The 14,142-nt window shown below is 38.0% G+C and overlaps 2 protein-coding genes across 3 annotated transcripts; both read left to right on the top strand.

The window, feature by feature from the left end:
• The first annotated feature begins 15 nt into the window (after positions 1-15).
• Positions 16-5,748, top strand: lgi1b (leucine-rich, glioma inactivated 1b). Its single transcript, XM_057357970.1, has 9 exons — positions 16-523; positions 1,104-1,403; positions 1,518-1,589; positions 2,178-2,249; positions 2,330-2,401; positions 2,488-2,559; positions 2,639-2,808; positions 3,960-4,124; positions 4,405-5,748. Exons 2-9 carry the CDS (start codon positions 1,219-1,221, stop codon positions 5,220-5,222), a joined length of 1,626 nt encoding a protein of 541 aa, XP_057213953.1. The 5' UTR covers positions 16-523; positions 1,104-1,218; the 3' UTR covers positions 5,223-5,748.
• A 200-nt stretch (positions 5,749-5,948) lies between these two features.
• Positions 5,949-10,996, top strand: slc35g1 (solute carrier family 35 member G1). Of its 2 annotated transcripts, none has more exons than XM_057357971.1 (3): positions 5,949-6,618; positions 8,122-8,293; positions 8,656-10,996. In XM_057357971.1, exons 1-3 carry the CDS (start codon positions 6,345-6,347, stop codon positions 9,401-9,403), a joined length of 1,194 nt encoding a protein of 397 aa, XP_057213954.1. In that variant the 5' UTR covers positions 5,949-6,344; the 3' UTR covers positions 9,404-10,996. The 2 variants fall into 2 exon arrangements, with proteins under 2 accessions (XP_057213954.1, XP_057213955.1); XM_057357972.1 differs by having other exon boundaries at positions 6,509-6,618; positions 7,755-8,293.
• Positions 10,997-14,142: the final 3,146 nt, after the last annotated feature.

The following is a 14,142-nucleotide window of genomic DNA, read 5'->3' as shown; positions in this document are numbered from 1 at the left end:
ATCAGCTGGCCCCGCCCCGCATCACGCTCCATTCTTTTGTCTCAGTTAGTGTGAATATCATTTAATTACAATATTATTATTTAGATATTTAAAATAAGAATGATAATACAAGTAAAGATAAATTATGATCTAAAAAGGTTGGATAATGTGTAATGATAAAACTCTTTATTTTGCGTTGATAGGTTAGTTGCCATTGTTCTCAGAAAATCTTGGGCGATTTGTGCTTCAAACTGACTTTATTATTCACATCATAAATCACACTTGTTTTCGTCGAAATCTGGTCAGGATTCAGTGACAGGAAATGTGAAGGGCGAAGTGCCATATTCACAGTGTAGAACAACTGCTCTTTTATTCAGTGAAATGCTAAAATTAAATGAACTGAAGAAAGACAGTAACCAAGACAGATACTTTACTGTCCTCCAAAGTCCATGAGAAACATCCATACGATGCAACAAAGGAACATCCTTATGGCTGTTTTCGTGAAGAATGGAACAAACAAAACGGAAAAATAGAAAATAAAAAGGTAGCTTAAGTTATTTTATTAGTAATTTAACAAATTGTATAGTATGATTAACAAATAGTGTGTCATTATTTACTTTTTATAGCATAAAGCATAATATCATAATGAAAATGTATTACATTCCATGTAAATACATATTATTGTGTTATAATGCAAGATTTCTATCATAATCTTCCAATTTTAAAAGTTACTTATATAAGCATTATAATAAAATAGTAATGGGTGAATATGCTTTGTCAAATTATCAAAGGATTTTCAAAACAAGCTGATGTTGCTGTGTGTGTGTGTGAAGGGGGCGCAGGTGCATGTCCCTCATGAATATTCCTGGGATCTTTTATTCATGGATTGGTTCATGCGCATTCCCACTAATAATACCATTGGACACCAGCTGGTACATAATGATGCCAAACAGGGATTCTCCCAGAATCGGTTTCCGTCGGACAAACCATCGGATATTTTGATCGGATACTTTTTTCGGTTCCCTTGTTGTTGAGCTCTTGTTTCGTGTCTTTTGAGACCGATTTGTTTATCGTAATGTAGTAGGCTAGTTTAGATTTCCTCTCGCTTTGTGTTTTCATTGTAGCAGAACGAATCGCTGGATGCGCGCCTGAGCCGCAGACATTCATTACGCGGAGCCCTGTGCAGACACCAGCAGCTCTTATTATTAATCAGAGTGATCGGGAATACAGCAGGACAGGATGGGATATGTGCACAGAAGATCACACACTCTTCTGCTTTGGTTTGCCACCCTATTGCTGTTGGTGGAGGGCAGAAGAGGTAAACAGCCCCGATGCCCCTCTGGATGCACCTGCACTAAAGATAACGCCTTGTGTGAAGGTGTGATGTCTGTGCCACACAGTTTTCCTCCTGACGTCGTTTCACTGTAAGTGTCCTGCATTGCATGCATGTAAAAATAATGTACACGTTGTGTGCGAAATGAATACATGCAAACTTTTATAGACATATAATGTTTGCACTCTTTTCTTACTGGTGACAGGTCATTTGTGAAGTCCGGATTCAATGTGATCGCCGGGGGAAGTTTTCTCTACACGCCTTCCCTTCAGCTCCTGTGAGTTTCTGCTCATGTTATGTGTGCATGGCTTTATAAAGACGGGCTGATCGTCATGTAAAGGGGTCCAGTGTTTGTTCAGAGTAATTGCTGCCCGGACCCCTTTAAGGATATTCTTCAGCGTGTCTAATATCTCAAAGCCCCTAAATTGGTGTGAATATTATGCAACGCAGCAGGCCTGTGAAGAACCCTGTCCTCGTGAAATGAGAAGATTACTGCTGAAGTAGTGATGTGTTTACAAACCACAAAAAGGATACAACCCTTTCTTTATTGCGTTTAAGTACAGTAAACAAAGGATGTAAACAAACACACACACACACACACACACACACACACACACACACACACACACACGTAGACGTGATGATACAGCTTTGGATTTGTCACTGTTATGAAAAACATGTCTAGAATTCGCTCTTGATGTCGATATGGAACTGAATTAATTTTGCAATGACATTTCTATTACATGTAGTAATGCTGCCGTGTCAAAGAGCAATTCGTTTGTGCAACAGTACAAATATTTGTGGTTATTGTTTTTATTCTTGACCATTGAAACCATGTTTGTTTATTCTTTTGTTTGTTCCTTAGATTGTTTACGGCCAACTCGTTCGACTCTATCGACGAAGACGCTTTCCAAGGCCTGCCACATCTTGAATATCTGTGAGTTTTATTTGTTTTGAAACTATTAGTATTCCACATGATGTCACGCAAGAAAATCTAAATCAAATAATCAATTTCAGGTTTATTGAAAACAACCAAATTGAATCCATTTCTCCCAACGCATTTAGAGGTTTAAAATCTCTCTTACACTTGTAAGTACATTTACGTTGAATGTGTTCTGAAATATTATAGAATGCTTCTGTATGCTGAGCTGATTCATTCTTTAACTTTTTGTTAGGAGTCTCGCCTACAATAATCTCGAGACGTTACCCAAAGACGTTTTTAAAGGGATGGATGCCTTAACAAAAGTGTATGTATTTCCCGTTTACTTCTGGCCTTTTTGTGATGTTACATAAAGCCAGAGTGATGTGAAATGACGTGTGTAACAGGGATCTGAGAGGAAACATGTTCAGTTGTGACTGTAAACTTAAATGGCTGGTGGACTGGATGTTCAGCACCAATGCAACGGTGGACCAGTTACACTGCAGCGGGCCCGCGGCCTATCAAGGGAAGAAGATTAATGACCTGACGCCTCAGTCATTCGACTGCATTACAGCAGGTACATCAGCACCGGACTGTCCCGAGAAAAACACTCATGATTCTGACAAACAGATTTCACATATCGCTGCTGTTCTTTTGAAACCTCGTATCTCCATATTTCGTCATTTTAATTTTTTGCCATAACTCATTATTATTGGTCACCTTTTTGTGTTTGTCAGATATCTAACCATTAAAAAGTATTAAAAAGTGCTTATCAAGTTTGACAACACAGTGTTGAATCATTTAAAAAGTACAGTCTTTCTGTTTCCTGAAAAACAGCAAATTTGGACATACGAGGTTTTGGAAGGACAGCAGCGATATGTTTCTATTCCATTCATTTAGCCCAAAAGCCTCAGATGGATTTAGTAAATCTAGTTGTACAAAAAAATCCTTTTAATATGTATTAAATGCCCCTTACAACTAACCACAGTGCTATAAATAATAGTGTCGTGAGAATATAAATCCATTCATAGAAAAATTTTAACCTGAACTCACAAGGAAATGTAAGAGGTGGCAAATTGGTATGAATTAGTACCGAAGTACCAAATTAGTAAAAAAACCTTACAATTATAAAAAAGCATAAATAAAGCCCCTCCTGTAGATGTAACTTCACTAGGGCGAAAGCACACTGTATTATAAAATTTGAAAGGGATTGTACAAGTGGTACAATGACTGGGCTCAGTGGTTAGAGCATGGTGCTAGCAACGCCGAGGTCATGGGTTCGATCCCAGGGATTGCACATAGTCAGAAACAATGTATAGTATAATGCAATGTAAGTTGCTTTGGATAAAAGCGTCTGCCAAATGCATAAATAAAATAAAATAAATTGCTGTGAAATTGTGTTGAATAAATGTATGTGTTGACAAGCACTTTTCCTCTTGATGACTTTTCGTGTGTTGATGTATTTACTATTTCAACAGAAACAGTGAAACATTTAAAGGTTTTGTGTTTGTATCAAGCAATAATGTTTTGTTTATGTCAAAACAACAAAGTAGGGTTTGCTGCTTGCAGATAATATTGATCCTTAAAACTGTACACTTTAAATGTGGACATTCACCTTTTTTAAGATAACTTGAAAAGGACAAATATGAAACCACAAAGCTAACCAACATAACCATTTAAAGTTTTTTATTGACGGAATGATCATCTTTTCAATGAACTTTGTTGCAGAGTTTGCTATAAAGAAGACCCTTACATTTGAGTCCATATCTGTGGAGTCCTTCACCTTTGGGAATGATCAATACGTTGTATATGCTCAGCCCTTCTCTGGAAAATGCAGCTTTATGGAGTGGGATCATGTCAACATGGAGTTCAGAGCTTACGACACTATAGAAAGTGAGTAAATAAATCACATGTCCAAGCGTTTAGTTTAATTCTGTTTCAATAGAACATCATAGACGTTCAGACCAAACACAGAGACCAATATCCTCATTTGTGGAGAGAACTGTAAGCGAGACATTCTGGGAACCATCGTTTGACTTGGTTTAACTGATGATGATGTTGGCACAGAAATGATAAACTTTCCCTTTTTAAAAAGAATTATATAAAGAACAACATTCCCATTAGCTATTACTGCTGTTAGAAATGACTAAACTGTTTATTTTTCAATTCCTAGGCACGTCCACTGTGGTTTGCAAGCCGATGGTTATCGAAAACCACCTTTTCATCATCGTTGCCCAACTTTTCGGTGGCTCTCACATTTACAAAAGAGACAGCTCTGCCAACAAATTCATCAAAATCCAGGATATCGACATTCTGAAAATCAGAAAACCCAACGACATCGAGACCTTCCGCCTGGACGGCGAGTACTTCTTCGTGATAGCCGACAGCTCCAAGGCCGGTTCCACCACGGTCTACAAGTGGAACGGCAACGGGTTCTACTCGCACCAGTCTCTCCATCCCTGGTACCGAGACACGGACGTGGAGTACCTGGACATCGGCGGCAAAGCCCACCTCATCTTGTCCAGCAGCTCGCAGCGGCCTGTCATCTACCAGTGGAGCAAGAGCCAGAAGCAGTTCGACCGACGGACCGACATCCCAGAGATGGAGGACGTCTACGCCGTCAAACACTTCAAGGCCAAGGGGGAGCTGTTTATCTGTCTGACGCGCTTCATCGGCGACTCCAAGGTGATGACGTGGGACGGTTCCATGTTCACGGAGATACAGACAATGCCCTCGCGGGGCTCCATGGTGTTTCAGCCCGTCTCCATTGGCAACTGGCAGTACGCCATCCTAGGCAGCGACTACTCGCTGACCCAGGTCTATCGGTGGGACGCTAAAAAGAGCCAGTTTGTGCACTTCCAGGAGCTCAACGTCCAGGCGCCGAGAGCTTTTTCACTGGTGTCCATTGACAACAGGGAATTCCTCCTGGCGTCCAGCTTTAAAGGGAAGACGCAGATTTACGAGCACTTGATGATCGACCTGAGCAGTTAGACGCTGTGACGAGGCTGTGAATTACACCATTGTGACCCTCGCGTGCTTTTGTGAACCTACATGCATGATCTAGTGCTAATAATAATAATTCTACATGAATGCCTCTCTAGAAACTCCCTTTGTGTCTTTCTCTCTTGTCTTCATCTTTTTTCACACTTTTTTTTTGTCCCTTTAAACAAAAACTATTGTGTTCTCTAGCCTTACATCACTAAAGAGGTAGGCCTATAATAAAGGAAACGGCAAAGGTCAAATCAGTTAACATAATAACATCTGCCAAATAAACTGTTTACATTTTTTACAGCGAAAAACTATTTTTAACTGTTTGGTTTTTTTTACGTAGAAAGGACAACTTTAATGGCATTCTTCACAATGGCTGTGACAAATTTGAAACTTCTTTTGACTAAATAACTTCTTTGATTAATGAAATAAACTTAGATTTAGCTCTTTGAGGACGAATAACTGAGAGAGAACCTTAGTTGTTTGCTACGTGTTTGTTTGTTAGATCTAATAAAACCTATTAGAAATATACGCTTGTTTTGTCGTGATGCAAACAAACAAACATTATTTACAATGGAACAGAATGTTATTGTAGCGAATTAAAGTTCATCTTCATGTTTCATCCCATAATCAAAAGAAAAAAACATATAACAGAATTGATCAATGTCATGACGGATTTATCACCAATTCTCATGACCTTTTTTACGAAAATACATGCAGAATTAATAAGAAATTCAGCGTTTTATTTGACTTTTGGGGTGAAATCGAAAGATTTGGTGAAATTTACCTATCCTTTCAGACGTTTTGTTATGACTCGAGTGGTGATCCTCTCGCAGTCATGGATGGAAAGGAACATATCATATATTTAATTGATTCATCATTCATAAACGTTAACCGCGTTAGAATAAACGCAGTGAAACTTCATTGTCGTCCAGCAGCACACAATAAACGCAGCGAAACTTCATTTGTCGTCCGCTACAACACCGCTCTTCAAACACGTGCTGCTCCCTCCAGCGGCAAAGAGACGCAATGACATCTGTGTGTACAAGGTTAATGATTTAACCTGTTGCTCGGGGGTATTTGAAGCGTGTGCTGAAGGTATGCCAGCAGATCTTCTGTTCGAGCATGGGTGAATGTAGACAGCGCAATGACTCGCTGAGTAATAATGACACAGACGAGGTCAGTGTGCTCTGTCATAAAGTTAACGGTGTTGACGCCGGGGAGGACATTGAGTTACAGAATCGTCCAGAAGTGGCGAGGATCGGCGAGGTAGCGGATGCTGACACAGGCGGCATCGGTGGCTGGTTCCACCGGCTCCGCGCGCTGGTGTGCTGCTGGAAGAGAAGCGATGATAATGATGACGACTACGATGACGGTGAGCAGGACGAGGCTCAGAAAGGTAAAGCGATCTCAACCACCACAGGATATCATTCTACACGTATATCTACTATCGACAGATCCTCTGACTCGACTAACGTTAGTTTGTTTCTTTCGCGGGACTGTGACTAGTAAACTGCCGAGTTTCACGGTACATCTGTACCTTTCTTACAGAAGTTTCCATGGTAACCATCGTTTCCGCCAAAGTGTCATGCTAGCCACAATGAAAACTTATGGGCCTGTCATAAAAATCAAATATTTAACCCGTTTGACTATATCATTAATTTCTTAGGATTTTACAATTAATAATTGTAGTAATTATTATTTGTTACTGGGTACATGGTTACTAATGACGAGAACAGTAACACTGTATCAAGGCCCTTACAAAACATTAAAGTTGGTTTCCACTTACAAAACATATTACACAAAAATATAGCATTTCTTTCAAACAGTGAAATAACCCCTCTCTCGCTCTCTCTCTTTGTTTTATGGTTTAAAAAGACTGTGATAACTAATAAAAAGTTAACCATTTTATTACTAGATTAGGCCTTTTATTAATAGTGATATTACAGTGATGGTATCAGTTGGTGAAAGTAAGATACTGAATGACCAATTACCTTTGTATAACCAGTTTTAATTGTATTGCTAAATTGTGGTGAAATTTGTTGTTACTGTGGTTTAACTATAGAAATCATGTTTTTAAAATCATGTTTAATTTTCATAGAGGCTGTAGCTCCACCAGTGGAGCACTGAATTAGTCAAACAAAAGTCATTGGGAACACAATACTGATAAAAACAACATAATGGTCGAATGCACTGTAGTTCAGTTTGTATAAAAGTGTCTGCCAAATGTAAAAAGAAATGTATTTTCATGGCATATTCAATAAAGAACACGGAGTTACTTTGAAACACGGTTTTTGTTACTGGTTTATGGCATTGAGAGACTGAGAGGTTATTGCTTAAAGTATGTCACCTTATCTTTCACAGACGGAAACAACGAAAAATATTTTCGTTCAGGAGGAGCAGATAAGGTTCATTGTGATCAGGCTTTGTGGGAAACCGTAGTGTGAATCACACCAGGAAAGAGTGTTTTTTTTTGTTTTGTTGTCTTGTTTATGTAACTCAGACCGGTATTGTTGGTCGTGTGTTATGTTCCAGGAATGATTGAGTCGAGCTCAGAGGATGTTTCACACAGACTCGTGGCCTGATAGAGCATGTTCACAGCTCAGCCACAGGTAGTGAAGTTGTGTTCCTTTGGTTACATGATCATTGACGTCACATGTGATATCATTTCAATGTGTTGAAACTCATGCTGTTCTTTTCCATATCATTCCACTCTAAGATCAACATTCGGGTCACTCCCCACAAAGCCAAATCACACGCTGCTTCAGATATCTCATGCCGTCACGTGCGAAGCCTCTGTCTGTCGAACCTGTGTCCTTACGATGCTCTCATAGCCAATGTGTCATTGTCGAAAACGGATGTAAAGCTGTTATTGATGGTGTTTTCTTGTATTCCTCCACAGAGAAGGCAGCGTGTCCAGGCCTCGGCCTCCTGTACAGTTTGTTAGCATCCGTCTTTTTCTCCGTTGCCGCTCTTCTCGTGAAGAAGATCGATGACATGCATGCCATCCAGATCAGTGCCATCCGATGCTTCTTCCAGATGCTGTTTGTCATGCCAGCTATGATTTATTACAAGTATGAATCTGTAACTGGATCCAGTTCAGTTTGGCTTTGTTCACACTGCACCCAATCCTAATTCGCTTTTAACATCTGATTTGTATGAGGAATAATTCGCGTTTGACCTCTATGACATTCTTTCTTCTGCAGAACACAAAAGAAGATATTTGAAAGAACGTTAATAACCGAACAACACTGGCCCCCTTGACTTCCATTGTAACCATTGAAACATTTCTCCGAATATCTTCTTTTGCGTTCCACAGAAGAAACCAAGTCATATGTGGTTAGGATTATCCTATTTTTTCTGCACGTCTGATCAAAGCCTTTGAAATATTAGAAGCACAATACACAGATAACCGCCCGAAACCTTTCTTTTTCAGAATTGGCTTTATCGGTCCAAGAGACATGCGAATCTACCTGTTCCTCAGAGGCTTCCTCGGATCCAACGCCATGATCTTGTTGTATTATGCAGTTCTGCAGATGCCGCTAGCCGACGCCACGGTTATAATGTTCAGCAATCCCGTCTTCACGGCCTTGCTGGCCTGGATATTCCTCAAAGAAAGGTGCACGATATGGGACGTCGTATTTACCGTGTTTACTCTCACCGGCGTCATACTGATAGCGAGACCTCCCTTCCTCTTCGGTGCCAGGGTGTCCGGGATCGAAGGAGAATACACCAATCACATCAAAGGCACGGTCGCTGCGCTCGCGGGGGCCGTCGGCGCGGCCTGCACCATGGTGATTCTCAGAAAAATGGGGAAAAGTGTTCATTACTACCTCTCCGTGTGGTATTACGCTGTCGTGGGACTCATCGAGTGCGTGGTCGTTCTGTTCATCTTGGATGACTGGAGGATGCCGGAGTGCGGCTGGGACAGGTGGACACTCATGGCCATCGGGGTGCTCGGCATTGCCGGCCAGACGTTCCTCACCAAAGCCCTGCAGATCGAGAAAGCGGGCCCAGTGGCGCTGATGAGGACGATGGATGTGGTGCTGGCCTTCATCCTCCAGTTCCTGTTTCTCAATCGCAAACCCACCTGGTGGAGTCTGGGCGGGGCCTTGTGCGTGACCGTTAGCACTAGCGGTGTGGCCGTGAGGAAGTGGTTTACCAGCACCAGACGACAGCGCTGATGGTCACAGATGTTTGTTACGGATACCTGCTGCATTCTATCCCAAAGAAGCTCTTTATACTTTCATCATTTACTGCATATATATATGTTTTTGTAGTTTCTCAAAGTAGATATTCTTTCTTTAAATGAGGGCTGTTATTCAGAAACTGTACAAATCTATTTTCAGGCGACGAGTCTTTTACTACAATAAGATTTTTTAAGTACAGAATATATTATAAAGAAAACTGCTGGCCAGGAGTTTGAAGAGTGTGTAAAATGTAAGAGAATTTCTTGATACAAACATCTTTGCACTTTGTCTTTGACAGTGCACTGTAACTCATATACACCTTTTTTGGGTAGTTGACAGACTAATATGCAAATGTGTAGGCTACTATGGTGTGACGACAAAAATTTGGAAAAAAACATAAGGAAGATAAATCTCTCTTATGCTATTTTATATGATAAATATGAATAATATAAAATGATGTTTGATTTCAAAATTTTGCTGTCACGCCATAGGACACATGTATGATTTATTCGTACAAATACCTTTAAAAGCAATATATACCTGCTCAAATCAAAGTTACAAGTTAATTTGAGTCAGAGGAATATATTATTCTTGACACATGATATGCATCAATATCAGTTCATCTATGAACTGTGCCCTCGTGTACCTTAGACGCACGCGCACATTTTACTGTGCAAATATTTGCTCTAATTTATTTATTTATTTATGAGACATGAATGTCCGACCATAGTGAGATTTATAACAAGACCACATGACTGTTCTTGTGCAGTTTAGTAACTAAACTGCTGTGATTTACTGACTGGTTATTGAACTGAATCTCATTGTTTTTCCTTTGCATTTATTTAATATGTTATATTTGCACTTGTTTGTGTAAACTAAACTCGGAGCACTTAACATTGTGTCATTGTATATGTCACTTACGCAGAATGCTGTACTGATGCTGGAGCAGTATAGTAACGAAAATGCTGCCTTAATCCATTCATCTGATCACAAATCTGTGTAACATGATTATTTATTGTGATTATTGTCACACAGTTTGAATAATGCCTGTTATACACTTCACCTGTTAAACTTTCATTTGAACCTTAGTTGAAATAAATGAAAGTCTTTTTCATTTTAAGAGCTACAAACTTTACATTTCTTCCACCTGCAATGTCATGTGATTTAAATCTGTTAAAGACGGATTAGAGTTGCATTCTTGAGGGTTTCGCTCTTTTTCTCTCTTTGCTTTGATTGTAGGTACTGTATTTTTAGCACTGTCCCATATATATCACATTCGTTATGCATTTTCTGTACTGTATGTTCAGTGAAGTGCTGTAGACAACATAATTAAACATGTAATTCAATAAATACTCTGTGGCAGCTGGTTCACGTTTATCTTCTGAAAACATTGAGCTGTTTTGACTGTTACAGAATGATCTTGCACTGCTTGGAAAGTAAAATATGACTCACCACATGTTTCTTAATGCATCACTAATGTAATATATATATTCAGAAAAAAACAGTGGCTGTTTTTACATTTCAGAATAATAGTGAAGTCAGTCAAATTAAATTATTTTTGACCCAAAAATACTGAATAAAAAAATTCAAAGGTATCCTTTTGTGAATCTTTTTAACAGTATCGAACTTAAAGGTCCAGTGTGTAGTTTTTAGGAGGATCTATTGACAGAAATGCAATATAATTTCTATAACTATGTAATCAGAGGTGTATAAAGATCTTACATAATGAAGCGTTATGTTTTTATTACTTTATTACTATAATGTATCTACATACACCATGGGTGCCCTTACATGGAATTCACCATGTTGTTTCTACTGTAGCTAAACGGACGAACTGCTCTACAGAGCGCGTTTCGTAAATACGTTATCTCATTCGGCAAAGTAGGAAAAACCTAACGACATCTTAAGGCTGTGTCAGCCACAGTAGTGCTTCGAAAGGGAGGGGTGGAGTGGAGTGGGCTGTTGCAAGGTTATTTTAGTTTACTAAAATTAAAACTTTGAAAATGTTCCTGTTCATTGAAATCAAATCAAATATTGACCTAAAAATTATTGGAAAAACTTAACTCAGGGAAAAATTTAAATGTTGTTTCAGCCTCGTTAAAAGCAGTAAATTTATTATAATAAACAAAAGCAAAAATAAAAATTAATTGATCTTATATAGCAACATTAAAAATAAACCAATAAATTATGAAATGACAAAAGCATATACCAAAATTGCTAAAACTTTAAACACAAAAACTAAAAATATAAAAACTCATTTAAAATATTAATAAAATAAAATCAAAACTATAATAACTCTGGGCCGTTGGTTGCTATTCATAACCTCACCACTAGATGCTGCTAAATTTCATACACTGGACCTTTAAATATTTCCAGATTCTGAAAATACTGTTTTTCTAATTACATATTTTAGTGAAAGGCAAAAACCAATATCCAAATGTTGTCATGAGAAAATACATCAGTCAGGATTCATTTATTTCCTTTGCACAAGATCCCTTTTCACTTTAATCCACAAACATAACTTATTTATTAAAAAAAGCATTTTGAATTTCACTCCTGCTCAAGTTTGTGTGTTGATCTTGGTGGTACTCCAAACATAGCGTTGTGTACTTGCAAATAAGGACCTCCGATGTTTATCTTAAAAGTTTTTTCACTTTATTGGCAAAGAGGATGTATTTATTGCCATTAAAGTGAAATCACTGAACCTAAACATAGGAGCCTGATAAAAATGCTAATTATAGAATAAAATTGAAAACTGCACTTTGAGGCTTTTGCATCTTAAGTCTTCAAATGTTGTTTTAGTTACAAGTGACTGGAAAAGGAATACGTTTTGTAAATAACTCGTTAGAATATTTTACCCAAAAGCTGCTTGAGAAATACATTGTCTGTGTTTGAATTCTCTGAAACATGAACTCAAGAACCTGACAACTTTATGACCAGGAGAGCTATGAGAACACAGATTAAACTTTTTTTAAATTCCTTTAATTCCTTGAAATATTTTTCTTTTTTATTTATTTTCTTGTTTTTCCTCTCTGTTTAAAAACTGTAAAGCACATTGGTCGACTAACTGTTGTTTTTAATGGTGCTTTATAAATAAATTGCCTTGCCTTTATCTAATAATGTAAAAATGACAGAATAAGGTGAATGAATGTTTTGCACATTGTTTTAAATCTACTTAAATTCCGTATTGTCCTTATGATTATAAATCAACCATCATATTCATACTGTCCGATTTCAAAGCTGTTAAGACTAAAAATATTTTTCTCATGTGCTGGCACCTTATGTTTATATTAATATGACATATTTATTATATAATTGTTATTTTCTCCTAATAGAAAAGACTACAGGAGCAAAAATGTGTATGTGGTAACATAAAAAAGTAAATGCACTCTAAATTTATTGTAAATCAAAAGCATTTCTGCAACACAAATGTGCCTGAAATTGATGGTTGTTTGATAAAAAACAGGTATCATTTTGTTGGGTTTGTGGTTTAGTATGTGATTTATGATGATAATCCAGTAGAGGGCAGTACTTTAACACAGACCAGGAGGAGAGCATGTTATGTTTATGTAAACCTTCACATTATATTTCAAAGTAGTAATATATAAAGTAATGGAAACCATTTCTAAACCTGGTTAGAAAGTTAGTCTAATATTGTTGGTTGATAAACTGACTAAAGACATATTTGACAAGAAAACATGACGCATGTGCATTTTTACATGGTTAGAAAAATATGTAAATGTAGAAAAATCATGCACTAATAATGTTTTCCCAGTTATGCGACAAAACAGTATTATGCAATATGAAGGACTGAGCAAAAATACTCGCATGAAATCCAAACACACATGAAAAACTGCTTTCATGTGTAATAATTCGCTTGAATTTACTGACTTCAAAATACAAAGACTCGCTTGTAGTTTTGTACATGACTTGCCAATGGAAAGCAGGAGTTCCACTGCTGTAATATAACATGAGACATATTGACGGGGAGTGGAAGATTTGCACATTCTTTCTGGATGGCATAAGAGCTTTCTCCCCGTGGAGAGAGAATTGGAAAAGTCGCTGCCTTTCTTCCAGGACTACAAACAGTGAATATCCACTGGCATGTGTCTATAAGAGCCCAAGTAATTCCCTGAGGTTCTGGAGCAGAGGAGAGGGTGAAGCTGGACACACCTGCAGACCAACAGCATGCACACATTCCATTAAAATCCAAAATCCATTAAGAAATCTCAGTTTAATCCAGAAAAGTATTTGGACATTTGTGTCAACAGGAAACTATGGTATATTTTCAGCTGAGCCTGGGGAAATGCTGTATCCTTTACATGTAGTCAAACCTGCCTGATGAGATCAGCATGTCCTGCAGCAGAGGTAAGTAGTTTAGTAGTCATAGTAACCACAAAATTTACCATTGTCACATTGCCAGCATATTGATTTCCATTTGTATAGCCACAGTTTTACTCCAAATACCACAGTTAAACTAATAGTTACTTTAGCAAAACCATTACTTTGTGGTTACCATGGGTTAACTATAACAATGTTGTTGCTTTATTGTGGTAAAACCATGGATAATTTTCTTAAGGTTAGTTTAGCAATGATATTTGTTGTAATACACACTTTAATGGTTACCACATTGTGTGTAATATTATTTAAACGGTATAACGCGCAGCATTATCGTGGCTAATTGTGACAAAAACAATGTTACATCACTATACCAAAGGCATGAGGTTGTGACA

Source organism: Triplophysa rosa, linkage group LG18 (genome assembly GCF_024868665.1).
Source record: "Triplophysa rosa linkage group LG18, Trosa_1v2, whole genome shotgun sequence".
Classification (NCBI taxonomy): Eukaryota; Metazoa; Chordata; class Actinopteri; order Cypriniformes; family Nemacheilidae; genus Triplophysa; species Triplophysa rosa.
This window is presented reverse-complemented; position numbering and strand designations above follow the sequence as displayed.

Coding starts and splice junctions, on each gene's coding strand:
- lgi1b (XM_057357970.1), top strand. CDS start 1,219: ATGGGATATGTGCACAGAAGATCACACACTCTTCTGCTTTGGTTTGCC. Junction 2,402..2,487: donor TTAAAATCTCTCTTACACTT/GTAAGTACATTT, acceptor ACTTTTTGTTAG/GAGTCTCGCCTACAATAATC. Junction 2,809..3,959: donor ATTCGACTGCATTACAGCAG/GTACATCAGCAC, acceptor ACTTTGTTGCAG/AGTTTGCTATAAAGAAGACC.
- slc35g1 (XM_057357971.1), top strand. CDS start 6,345: ATGGGTGAATGTAGACAGCGCAATGACTCGCTGAGTAATAATGACACA. Junction 6,619..8,121: donor GCAGGACGAGGCTCAGAAAG/GTAAAGCGATCT, acceptor ATTCCTCCACAG/AGAAGGCAGCGTGTCCAGGC. Junction 8,294..8,655: donor CCAGCTATGATTTATTACAA/GTATGAATCTGT, acceptor TTTCTTTTTCAG/AATTGGCTTTATCGGTCCAA.